This window comes from Rutilus rutilus (assembly GCF_951802725.1).
Source record: "Rutilus rutilus genome assembly, chromosome: 17".
Classification (NCBI taxonomy): domain Eukaryota; kingdom Metazoa; phylum Chordata; class Actinopteri; order Cypriniformes; family Leuciscidae; genus Rutilus; species Rutilus rutilus.
Window position 1 is genome coordinate 27957183 of NC_140230.1, and position 14028 is coordinate 27971210.

The following is a 14028-nucleotide window of genomic DNA, read 5'->3' on the forward strand; positions in this document are numbered from 1 at the left end:
CCACTAGCTAGACAGCAGCACTGCGCTGGGCTCTGAGCACCCGGACGCTTTTCCCCATAAGTTCATCTTTCACTCATTTCTACAGGCAGTGGGAGAGAAGCCACAAACACCAGAGCCCCAGCAATGAGCCCTTTGTTTATAGAGGAAATAAGAAGTACGCACGTGTAACATGGATACTGCCAGTACTCTCAGTGAACTGCAATTATCTTCCCCCACAAACCTACTTTGGTATTATCTGATTCTAAAAGTATTCCACTGGTGAAAATTATTTAATCCAAGGTCCTCGGTGCATCACCGCCTGGATCATTATCCAGACAACAACATTTATTTAAAAAAAAAAAAAAGGTAAAGGGATAAAGGGAACTTAGAGGAAGATGTGAGTGTTTGTGTGCGCTCTAGGCTAGTTTCACAACGCAAGACATCCAATTCTAATAATCAGATTTTTGTTTTTTTGGTGAGGTTGTTCACTTACCTTTTTAAATATAGTCCATATCAGACACGCATATGATCAGGAGACAACTAACCAGCAAGTGAAAATCTTATCCTGAAAGTTTTATTACTGAAAAATGAGTTATTTTTTATTCTTTTAATTAAGAAAAAAGAAATAAAAAAGATTAAAGCGCTTGAAATCTATTCTGTAAAAACTCACATTACTTTTTTGAAAAGCATTTGTTTCTAAAACATAAAATAAATCTTACTAGGGGACAGAAAAAAATTATATACATTCAGAAAATAAAAATAAATACAGGCATACACAATAATAATAATGATAATAATAATGCATGGATATAATAATCCATGTACATGTATAATTATTAATAATAAATAGCATGCTATGCGTTTTTTATTATTATAAGCAATGATAATATACCTGGTATTATTAATCATAATAATAAATGCATGAAAGTATTTTTTTCTTTTCACAATGCAATTCTGATTTGGGTTTAATTTAACTGCATTGTGAATGTGGCCTTAGTATCCATTTATTCAATGAGATTTTGGCTCGATAAAAGACTCAAAATGGTTTGACTGTTCGAAGAACACAAATTCTAGTCATCTTCTGTTGCAAAAGACTTTTTTTTTGGTGCCTTTGGATTATATGGAACAAGCTGTGTAACCTTTAACCCTTACAAAAACTGGGGAATCCTGTCAAACCAAGAGTGATTAGGCCACAAAATCCCCACCAATCATCTATGGGGAGCAGCACTGCCCATAAACCCATAAGCTTATGAAGTCTGCCACTAAACACAGCCCTGAAACAACTCCTAACCAAGTCCTTGAAGAGGTTCTTTTCAGCACTCAAGACATGCAAGGAATTTAACAAGCCATGGGATGGCACTTTTCAGAAGTAATTACAGATCAGGAGCTTTTAGTTCTTCGGATTGCCTCAAGTAAAAAAAAAAAAAAAAAAGTTGCCTGTTTTGTGGAGCAATGAATAAGTGACACAATATTTCATGATAAAAGGATTTGGATTCTAATTTGAGAAAATCTACCTGTGAGCGAGCCATGTCTACTTTTCATCTGCGTCATTTTGAAAAACACAACGTTAAGTGCATGCGTAATGCTCGTAACTCACGGGATTTGGCAGAGTCTCGTACTAAAAAAGCAGAACCATATTAAGCAGAGACAATAATTCAAACTCTCAATAGGGTGACCGTCTGGCTCAATTAACACCCACAAGGGGACTCTCCATCAAAATATAACTGTTTGTCCATTAGACAAGAACTTATTAAACAAGAATGCATTTAATGGCATCAATTTGCGAAGGAGAAAATGAAAGGGTGTCGTGATGAAAAGAAGCTCTTGAAAATTGCCCCACTGGGAACGTCCCAGAGGAGAATGCTAGAAAACACAACTCTGTCATCTGTTAAAGACAGGGGCGTGGTAAGACACATACCAGGACTCTGAAGAAATAGAGGTACTCCGCTGCACCTGAGTAGTTCCCACACTCGTACTGGAACTTGGCGTATCGATACAGGGTGTCCAAATACTCCTGCCGGAACTGCAAGGAAAGACAGATGTTAAAGTCGCAAAGTAATTTTTCAATGCAAGGTGATGATTAGATACACAAAATGTGTATTTATGCGCAATGGAAATGAAGAGTAACATATAAAGTTTCTGCCATATGAAGATGCTGGATAAGCCTTGTACTTGCTTAATTTAGCTGAATAGACAAATAAATTACAAAAATCATAAGGCCAAAGCAATCAAGAACTTAGAAAAAGCCTTTATTTATTCATGGCTATAACATTCACATCAGGGTGTGAAAACAACACACGTAATGAAATGTAACGTATATGATTACGTAACGTAATCTTGCTAGGCAGTCGGCACAACTAGGGGTGGGCAACTTGACCAAAATCTTATATCACGAGAGGAGTAATTTTATTAATAATTAAAGTAATCAAATGTATATATATATTAAAAAAAAACTGCATAGCCTTTACTATGTCAATTAAATATGCATTTATTCTTATTAAAGCTACAAAAGTGATTCAGTCAAGAGTAGTGAGATTTTCTTTTTGTTGTTTGATTAACATTAATAACGACTCAGGTAAATTTGGATGCTGTCACTTTAAGAGCGACTGCACGGATCTGATATACTCATGCGCTTTCTTTCTCAACCGTTTATGCTCACTTAAGAAATAAATGACTGTTTACTTGGAAAGACATGGTCACTTTGACACATAAGTATGTGTATTTAACTGTTCAAGCCCAATTAGTCTGTGAAAAGTTCTCACGCTTCTTTATGTGCAGGTCTCTCAGACAGCGCTGACACAGTCTCTCTTTCTGCTGCTAACTGCGCTTCAACAGTTTAAAAATCACTTGTTTTTAAACAGCAATACTTAAAGGAGAACTCTATATGTTCAATATGTGAAAGATATGTATAAAAATTATGTTATTTAAGCCAGCGCAAATACCTGTGTTTACATCCTGTTTTCGGTTGAAGTCCAAAGTAGTCGATTGCCGAGTTCACGCGCGTGATCATAGGTAACTAAACCTATGCGCGTGAACTCGGCAATCGACTACTTTGGACTTCAACCGAAAACAGGATGTAAACACAGGTATTTGCGCTGGCTTAAATAACATCAGTTTTATACATATCTTTCACATCTACTGCAGTCAGATTCACTCGTGATCACTCTTAAGGAATCACTCACATTTTCTGTGCACTTGTAATGACACATCAAGGATGTTAAGAGGCTAAAAGCAGGTTTAAACATTGCCCCATTGAAGTCAACAGGGTGCAAATTTTAAAAATAGAATAACTCGGTGTAGGCAACGTTGTTCTTTGTATTGACAGCACTCCAAATGTACAAAAAAATGAGCTCAATGTTAAAATTGACCGGAGTTCTCCTTTAAAAACGCATGCAAACAATAAGCTTTTGTGACAGTGTTAGCACAGCAATGTCACATGAGCGTACCGGTTGACAAATTTCTACAGGTTAATCGTGTCTACCAATATATCGCCCGCAACATGTTTATTCCTTTAAAAATCAAATAAGCTACCTTAAACATCAAATGTGACCCTGGACAACAAAACCAGTCACATGGGTCAATTTTCTAAATAAATAAGCTTTCCATTGATGTATGGTTTGTTAGGATAGGACAATATTTGGCCGAGATACAACTATTTGAATATACAACTAAGTCTGGAATCGGAGGGTGCAAAAAAATCGAAACATTGAGAAAATCGCCTTATAAGTTGTCCATTTATGTTCGCGATTGTGCTGCATTCACTCACAAAAATAAATGTTTTATATATTTACGGTAGAAAATTTACTAAATATACTCTTTACTTAATAGCCTAATGATTTTTGGCATAAAAGAAAAATCGATAATTTTGACCCATACAATGTATTGTTGGCTTTTGCCACAAATATACCTGTGCGACATGTGACTGGTTTTATGATCCAGGGTCACAAATGTGTTCCGATTTACTGTGATTTTGGTACTTTGTGCAGCAGTACTTTCACTTCTAGTGAGAACAGACAAATTATTTGTAGCTTTTCAGAAAACTTTGTTCACATGTGAACCTACATGACCTCAAATACAATCCTCAATTTCAGCTAACAGCGATGACCAGAGAGCACCGGCAGTTTGATGGACAGTTCGATAGAACATGCTCGGGAAACTTGCTGCCAGAGCGTCTTAGAACAGAGAGCTCATTGTGTGTGTAGTTTAGATCTGTGTGTTTGTGTGGTCACAGTAAACTAGAGCCCTGGTGCGGATGTCGTTAAGGCCACAGGGGCCTTCCTGGGGGCGGCGACGAGAGGGTTGTTAAGGCGAGGATCGTGTCGTAAAGACGGCGTAGCCTGTGCAGTGAAGGTGCACTGAGGACAGGCCTCAGGTCAGTCTCAGGATGCTGGGGTGGGAGTGCCGTCAAGTCAAATATAGAATCCCCAGCATTCTTGAGGCCATACCCACGGGTCCCGAGCTGTTCAGTTTATTCTTAACAATTCGCCACAGAATGTAAATGTCCGCAGAAATTTCGGCAAGCCATAAAATCCCCGAAAATGACTTAAGGTTTGGGAAGTCATTTAATGTTTCGCTGCTCAGGGCCGCCCCTCCTGTTGGCCCCCGAAAACAACACTGGGTTCATAGAGAAGTCATGAGAACTCTTCAGAAGGGTGGAAGAGTCAGCAGAAGTACTTACGCCATGCTTGTCAGCCAGATAGTCGAACAGCATACGCCCGTCCCTGGAACACAGAAACATTGTGCGGTGAGCAACAGTTGATGGAATACACTTACTTTCAAAACGTATAAATAATCATATTAAATAAAATCACTATATTTTATTTTAAATTTAATATAATGAAATATAATGCAACAAAAATATATTTTATTTTTATAAAAAAAATAAAAGGTTTCACTTTATTTTGATGGTCCCTTTAACAAAAATAATTTAAAAAAGAAAGAGAAAAAAAGAAAAAAGTTGGAAAACTATAAGAAAAAAAAGTGTCACACTTTCTGAAGAAAATGTGATCTAGATATGCCTCATGGTCCACTTCAATAAAAGTATATTAGTTTTTTATTTTGCCAATGTCAGCCAGACAAAAATTGTAAGTCTGATTACTTATAATAGCACACATTTTTCAACCAGCCTCATGATTTGAGGTATCATTCATATCCGTAACACAAACTTTGCGGGATGAGTTACACAACGACCTTTAATACTGGGGTTTAGAAAAACCAATAAGCCTAAAGACAAGTCTTAAGTAACACCACTTAGGAAACACCGCTAATTAAACAAAAAATAAAGTAACGAAGACATTGTGTCTCCCCCTCAGGTGAGATGGAGTAAGAATCTACTGCGACTTGTGCGTATCATTGAGTTTTGGCAAAATGCTCAGCACGGGAGGCTGGTAACCAAGCTTACCGCATGACCACCTCCGCCAAATGTGGCCGGCCTCAGAAGAATTCGGCAAATGAAGCCATGCATGCTCCAGACAGAGAGAGGAGGTTTGCACGTTTATTTTATTTGTGGGGAGGTTCAAAGGCTGTTTATAAAGGCATTCTCCTGCAGAACTGCTTCTGTTCCATTATACTATCATCTGACAGATGCTGGGACTCTGGGTGGAGACGAGCCACCTCCCTTACGCCACGTCCTAAACAGCGATAAGTGATAAAACCAACCAATCTTTTCTGTGTAAATCAGGTTTAATTGATGTAAGCAGACATATCCGCAAACAGTACATTTATGCAATTGTCTGATTTTTCTGTTTATGCTGTTGCGCCGGCGAGCCTCACCCTTTGTGAAATCTCATTGGTCTATAATCTCGCTCCAAATAAGAACATCAGGAGGAATAGTTCACCCAAAAATGTAAATTCTGTCATTTACTCACCGTCATGACTTTTGAAACCTTTATGGCTTCTGTGCAACACAAATAGAATATTTATAGTTGAATGTCCAAGCTGCTCTTTTCCATACAACGAAAGTGAATTGTGAGCACAACTGTCGAGCTAGATTTTGAATAATGACTCACATTTCAGTCTGTTCTTCAAACAAAGCTATTGTATGGCTTCAGAAGACTTGGAATATAGAGAATAAGTCATATGGGCCACTTTTATGATGCATTTTTGTACATCATAAAAAACAGTTATAGGTTCTAGTCCTAGGGCTGCATGAATTGGGGTAAACAAAATGTATTGCAATTTTTCGAAGAAATGTTTCAATGTAAATTTATTTTTAACTGCAGGTTTGATTTGCTTGTTTGTAGGGCTACAACATTTTTGTGATTATATATCAATATGACTACATAATTATTATTATTACAAAAAACTAAAAAATAAGAACATTAAAATTACAAATGTATTACAAAAATATTTCACTTTAACAAATAAAATTGAGAATTTAAGAGAATATAATAATAATTTGGTTATTCTGATAAATCGTGCAGCCTTACTCAATACCCATTCACTGTCACTGTATGGAAGAGAGCAGTGCGAACATTCTTAAAGTCTTCTTTTGTGATTCACAGAAGAAATAATGTCATGCAGGTTTTGAAAACAACACATTTTTGACAAACTATCCTTTTAAACACTAAATATCTACTAATGAGAACAAATATCGACATTGCTCTTTTCAAATTGCTCGTCTTAGAACCGGATTAGAACACAGTCAATACCGAGCATTTTTGCATTCGCCCAACCTCCTCAGCTCTCACCTAGTATCTCCAAAAACTAACAGTCAGTCCATGTTAATCTGTCTGCTGAGGAAGACATTACATCTTTACTCCGTCAGCTCTCACCACCTCCCGTCTGGGTTGAAATGAGGAACAGACAGGGCAGGTTTCGCCATGGAGGTCAATGCATTGGTGCTGAGGGAACTGCGAGATAACTCGGCCCTCAGCCATTCAGTGCAGCTCATCTATCCATCACGCTCAGTCTGTTAAAGAAAAAAAATCCATCGCCACTCCATATGTCCTAACACTCCTGAACAATGGTCCTGACAGATTTCTAAACATTATATCACCTGCTTACTGCATCCGCCCTGTGAGCGACACTGTCAGAGAGCTGACCCAGTAAACATCCGACTGACGTTGTTTAAAAGAAACATGTCGCACACAAGCAGCTATTAACAAATAAAAGAACAAATAAAGACGAGTCCTGATCTGCACTTCCTCGTGGTCGTCTCGGCCTGTGAAACTCCAGACACCAAAAAATGCCCCCCGAAACCCGAAATATTCAGATCGAACAAGTAAACTTCAAAGTCGCTCGTTAATGAAGAGCAGACATCCATTTGAGTGGGTTAATTAAGACTGCGCCTGGTTCTAAGGCCACATACTTAATCCTAAACTGTGATAAAAGCATGTTTTGGAGAAACGAAACGCAAACTGGTGTTTAAAAATGTCTAGGGAAGGCAATACCACCTACTGAGATTTCACACTGTAGAGACACCACAAACACACATCGGTAGCCTGATAAAATATATGGAAGCACGGTGCTGTATTAACGCTAGTCAAAGCGAGCAATTAAACAATAACTAAGTGCAGATCGTGGCCTCAGCTGCTGCCTCTATACCTTCAGGGGCCAAAAGACATAGAACACAGACACAAAAAATACATAAAACAGCTCTAGCAAAATGTGATTAAAAAGTTCACCAAAGCAATTAGCAATTATTGCTGTGGCAAGCAAATTTCAACAAACCCCTAACCCCAAATATTAAACTTTGGAGCATAACTTGTCCTACATGGTTTGTGTTGAACATATGAATGATACAATAAATCATGCAGCTTTTGATGTTGAACATTCTAACAAACGTATAGGACCGCAATAAGAACTACCCAGAACACATTACCGACTGCATAGCAACACCCTGGCAACCAACCACAACAGCCTAGCATTGTATCATCAACTTCTTTTTGTGTATGTGTAAAAATCTAGATTCTAAGTAGGCTAAATCTGCTAAAACCACAAAGCTTAGTTTAAAATACCCACAAAAGCCATGTCAAAAACATCTATAATTAACAACACCAATATTTACAGTAATAAATGTAAATTAATCGGTTAATGTAATTTATTTCATTAATATTAACCAAACATTGACAAAAAAAAAACTGATCTTTATTTATTACTGACTGTTTTTGAATAATTATTCAAATTATTATTACTTAAGAAACAACTGAAAGCTACGTCATTGTATTTTGATTTGCCATTTTAGTTGTCAATTATTTATATTAATAGCATATAAGATTTTGCTAGGTTCATGAGAAAAATGCATGCAGTTCATTAGTTGATGAAAAGCTAATAATTATATAAATCATTAAAACAAAAAATAATAAAAATAAATCACTTCCTTAAAAAAAAATATGGCCACTAACCAACATCAGAGAATCGTGGCTTGAACATGTGAATGTGTCGCTAAATTATCGAAATATTAACTTCAAGGGGTTCTTCAAGTAAACATTTTAGGCCAAAAAGGTTCGGCTGACAAAAAAGGGAATCCCTGCTATAAAGGACAGGCAAAGATTCAAATATTTAAACTCTTTGAACCGTGGTCTAACGATCAGGTCTAAATTACCTCAAATATAGTGGCTAAATCAGTGACTAACTCATGGCTATGCATTCTCTTCTGTTCCATCTAGGTTTGATGGCAACTGATTGAGAGCAGAACAATGTCTTTTCAATCCAACATAATCAACAGGAATCCACTGTCTCTAATCCAGCAAATCCCCCCAACTGCTAATGGTAATGCTATTTGAGAATATCTATACTTGCTTTAGTGATCAATGCAACAACAACCTTCTTTTAAGAAAAAACATCACTTAATCCCAAATACACCACGTCTAAACCTAAAACATCTAGATTGGCCGGCAGCTAGAAATGAGGCACATCCATCAAAGAAAAGCAACCAATAGATGAGGACTAAGTTTAACCAAAATATTTTAATTACGGCAAAGTCAGCATCAGATAAATTGAAAAGTAGCCTCTGTGAAACTCACCACAGGATGCTCTAACATTCTGCTCTTCTGAAATTTGCAGAATGAAACCATACACTCATCCACATGGCAATTTCAATCAAATGCGAACCGATTGTGATTACAAATGCCCGCTGATGTTCTGCCATCCACTTAATTAAATGGCACTTAAGCCAGACCATCCAGAAAAAGAGCCACAAATGTTCTGTTTGGAGTATCGTCTAGCATCGAGCAGGGCTTCATCCCACATCCCTGAGGACTGTCTTGTCTCAAATGTGCAATTGTACACTGTTCAACTTGCATTAGATGAACAACAAAATAACTAAAGTACCATCTCAGCTGTTGCTTGGAATAGACAATGACTAATCTTGTCATAACATTAAACGATTCTCCAGTCTTCTTCCAGTAAAAACCACAGACATGTAAAGGTCTATACAAATGTACAGTTAAGTACAGAGAGATCAATTCTAATTTAAAGTCAACCACTGTACACTCTAAAGTGTGCACCAAATGCCTCAAAAAAACAGGCTTTGGGGCATGTCCATGGCCAAACACGTCTGAATACACAAATGAGCCAATAAAGACAAGCATTACTGAATAAATGAACTGAAATTCAAAAGCACTGACAAAGTAAAAACAATATTAAATGAATAATAATGACAAATACGAGCCCCTGCTCGTTCTCGTTTACTCTTTTCTTTTTCTTTCTGAGCATAGTTACCAATTGGATGGGGGCGGAGCCTGATTATTCCTAACACCTGCGGCCTCTGCTTATTTAAGAGCTGCTGGTGGCACCTCACGTTGGCTTACCTCAGGAAACCTATTGTTGGTGGTTGTTTTTCCCTTTCTTTTGTACAGGATGGTGATTTTTGTTTGTTTAGTTATATTAGAATAGAGGGAAAGCATAGGTAAGTAAGCTGACCCAGACGATTCTTTTGTGTTTGTTTATTTTTCTCTGTAGTTAGGAAATGTTAACCGAGTTGTAGTTCAGATTAGTTAGCTCGCCAATCCTGATTTGAGTTTTGTGTGTTTATATATGCCTTTGTTTTGTTACTTTTACTGCCAATAAATGTAATCCTTTTCTTGCCCTGGCCATTGCGATTTTGTTTGTAACTTGTGTTGGTCCCTAATCTGGGTCATAACAATATACACAGATTGTTTAAAACAACAAACTTTTAGTGTGAGGTTTTTAGTGTAAAATAAATAATTTCCTAAAAGAGAATAAAATGTCCTAAAGACATAGACAAGGAACAACCTTTAATTAATGAATGAAAAGGAACATCTCATAAATGACTTATGTGTATGGGTATATAGATACTCAGGTGAGACAAACCCTTTTAATAAATGGATACTTTCTTCACCCAAAAACAAAAATTTGCTGTTATTTTCCATGTTGATAAATTTGTTTTTCTTAAGTACAAGAGTAAAGAAGATTTGTAGCTGAAATCAGAGGTGGCATTTAAAGGAGAACTCCGGTCAATTTTAACATTGAGCTCATTTTTTTGTACATTTGGAGTGCTGTCAATACAGAGAACAACGACAAAAATCGGTGTTGCCTACACCGAGTTATTCTATTTTTAAAATTTGCACCCTATTGACTTGTCGAGTTCACGCGCATAGGTTTAGTACCTATGATCAACGCGCGTGAACTCGACAATCGATTACTATGGCCTTCCACCGAAAACAGGATGTAAACAAAGGTATGAGCGCTGGCTGAATTAACTTCATTTTTATTAATATCTCTAACATCTACTGCAGTCAGATTCACTCGTGTTCACTCTGAAGGAATCACTCACATTTTCTGTGCACTTGTAATGACACTTAAAGGATGTTAAGAGGCTAAAAAGCAGGCTTACTACTTGCCCCATTGAAGTCAATAGGGTGCAAATTTTAAAAATAGAATAACTCGGTGTAGGCAACACCGATTTTTGTCGTTGTTCTCTGTATTGACAGCACTCCAAATGTACAAAAAAATTAGCTCAATGTTAAAATTGACCGGAGTTCTCCTTTAAGTATGGCAAATAATGTCAGTTGCCATACACTGGCATTCAGACATTTCTTGTACAGTCAGATCGTTTCACTTCATAAGACCTCAATTTATAGTCAGGAGCCACAGATATTCATTTTGTTTTACATGTATACGTTTTGTTTTTTTGACTCCCAAAGTGACAGTAGCCATTGCCTTACATTGAATCACCCTTGGACCACGGTTTCAGCTAAAAACGTAACTGTTCTACTGAAGGAAAATAAGTCACCTATATCTTGGAGTGCCTGAGGGTGAGTAAATTAACAGCAGATTTAACCATGTCTTAAAAAAAAATTTTTTTTAAAGACCGTATGTGACAGACAGTTGAAAATATTAGTACATGTGTAATTTCAGCATGTACTGTACCTTGTAGACTGCATCTGTCTCATGGTCTCTGGGTCCTCAAACACCTTCACAATCGGCTCGGTGTCAGCTTGCAGTTGTTTCAGTTGAGCCACAACTTCAGTCCTCTTCTCTCTGAGAGCTGCAAACAGGTGATGCATTTTAGATATGAATCTCATACAGTCAATTCTCAAGCATCACATTAAGCGACATCTTTTATCACTGAAGACCATTAGAACTGAAAGCACTCACAGCTGGGTATTTCTTTATCAGGATATAAATTCCTGTATACATCCATGGCAAAGTCCACCATGTTGGTGTCACTGAGGAGATCCAGCTTTCCATGGAGGAGCTCATTCTCATTGTAGATCTAGAAAACAGTGACAGTACATTCATGCAGATGTGAGAATACATTGGAACAAATGTATTAATGTTTTTGAAATAAGTATCGTATGCTCACTACGACTATGCTGAAAAACAGTAATTTTGTGAAATAATTACATTTTAAAATAAATGTTTTCTATTTAAATATTCTAAAATGCGATTTATTCCTGTGATGGCAAATCTGTATTTTCAGCATCATTACTCCAGTCTTCAGTGTCACATGATCCTTCAGAAATCATAATATGATGATTTAGTGCTCAATTAGTATAAATTATTATTGGTGCTCAATTATCAATAAAGGTTATTATTATCAATGTTGACAACAGTTCCAGCTTAATATTTATGTGAAAACTGTAATAATTTTTTTAACAGCATTTTTAAAGATCGATTTTACCCCAAACTTTTAAAATAGTAACTTAGTGCATCAAGCTTCCACAAAAATACGAAGCACAACTGTTTTCACCATTGATAATAAATGTTTCTTGAGCACCAAGACAACATAGAATGATTTCTGAAGGATCATGTGACACTGAAGACTGGAGTAATGATGCTTAAAATTCAGCATTAACATCATAGGAATAAATTATATATATATATATATATATATATATATATATATATATATATATATATATATATATATATATATATATATATATATAATTAATTACAAGAGAAAACATTTATTTTAAATTGTAATATTTCACAACAATATTACTATTGTACTGTTTTGTCAGCTGGTCAGAAACTCTTTCTCGCTGCTTGGAAAGCTAAGCCTAAGCTAGCCTACATAGCTAGCAAGTAACTATCAGAGGGGTTAGTTGTACTATGGTTAGACAGTGTGTCCATAATTACTCGGGTCAAAGTTGTTTTGTTCTGTCATTTTCCTGTATTTACTCTGTGTTATTTTAATACCGGCTGAATTCATGAGTTACGTGATTTTTTACACAATACCGGACGCAAGTTAGCGGTGCGGCTCCACTATATTGCGGCTACCGGCTGCGCGCACGTGGTATTACCTATGCCGCCTTCTACAAACAAACAGTGCTACAACACGCCTGCAAAAACGAACATATGTTACACATGTACCTCTTTTACTGAAAGGAATTCCAGCAGTGGGAAAACGAGATGCCTGTCCAAAAAGTGGGCGATTTTGGTGGTAAGATCGTACTCCGCCATGTTGACTACGGAAGAGGACGCGCTTCAAAACGGGGAAAACTTTATTTAATACAGTGTTCACACAGTACAAAGCGCCATAGGCTGCATGTGCAGGTGTAAGTCACCGTATCAGAGAATATACTGGCTTAAATTGAATGATGTTTACTCTATGCAAAATAAAAATGTTATAGAATAAAGCTACAAAATAAACAATACTATATAGCCTATATATTCCCTGTAGCCTACTTATAAATGCAATAAAAATAAATAGAATTAAAGTAAAAAAAATTGAAAACAACTAGGTTTATTAATAATACACTTACTCTAATGTAAAACAGAATGAAATAGGGAATAAATTAAGGAATAAAATGAAATTGTATTAATAAAATTTACTTGACTATTCTAAAGTTAACAAATGAAACAGAATACGGTAGTTTAAAATAATACAATTTACTCAACTGCACTTTTAGGAAAGAATAAAATAAACTGACTTTAAAAATAAAATAAAATAAAAAAGAATTGGTTTAATAATTACATTTCGTCTATTGTAAAACAACAGAACAGAAGAAATGTAAAGAATAAAATTGTATTAAAGGCAGGGTAGGAGATTTGTTCCAGAAACATTTTTTGTTACGCTGGTTGAAATCCTGATAACAATCACTTATGACACACTTAACAACTAGCTGAAACATTCAAACACTGAACTGAACACACTTACAGACTGTTTCCAACGACTGGAGCAGATTTTAAACACTGACTGTATACACCGACTGAGCGCAACTGTTGCACGGCGCGTTTGGGCATGATCAGTATCAAATTACATTCATAATCGGATTTACAGTCGTTAAGTGTGTTCCCGGCTTACAATCGGTAAGTGTTCTAAATGTATTTATAAGTATTTGTCGGTGGAAGTCATAGGACCATAAAATGTTCAGCCAATCATTGCATTCGGTCCGAATGCAATGGTACGTTGTCCCATCTGCCTGTGTCAACGCATGTATTGTCATACCTCCATGGTTTCAGACATCATATCGTCAGCGCGTTTCATGCTATGCAGTTAAACGTCACTCACCGAGCACCGCAAATGAAACAGCAGTTCCTCCTGAACCAAAACAATGAGCTTATGCTGCGTTCACGCCATAATTGCGAGTACAATAGATGAAGAGATGGAAACCTATGACGATATATACTCGGAGC

At 36.6% G+C, this 14028-nt stretch overlaps 1 protein-coding gene across 1 annotated transcript in view; it reads right to left on the reverse strand.

The window, feature by feature from the left end:
* eif3ea (eukaryotic translation initiation factor 3, subunit E, a) overlaps nucleotides 1-12954 on the reverse strand; it is a 38406-nt gene extending 25452 nt beyond the window's left edge. The window contains exons 1-5 of the mRNA XM_084385415.1: nucleotides 12763-12954; nucleotides 11542-11659; nucleotides 11314-11431; nucleotides 4658-4700; nucleotides 1898-2002 (exon numbers count right to left, since the gene is read on the reverse strand). Coding sequence (XP_084241541.1) covers nucleotides 1898-2002; nucleotides 4658-4700; nucleotides 11314-11431; nucleotides 11542-11659; nucleotides 12763-12852 — 474 coding nt within the window. The 5' untranslated portion in view covers nucleotides 12853-12954. The remainder of the gene's footprint in view (nucleotides 1-1897; nucleotides 2003-4657; nucleotides 4701-11313; nucleotides 11432-11541; nucleotides 11660-12762) is intronic.
* Between the last annotated feature and the right edge of the window lie 1074 nt (nucleotides 12955-14028).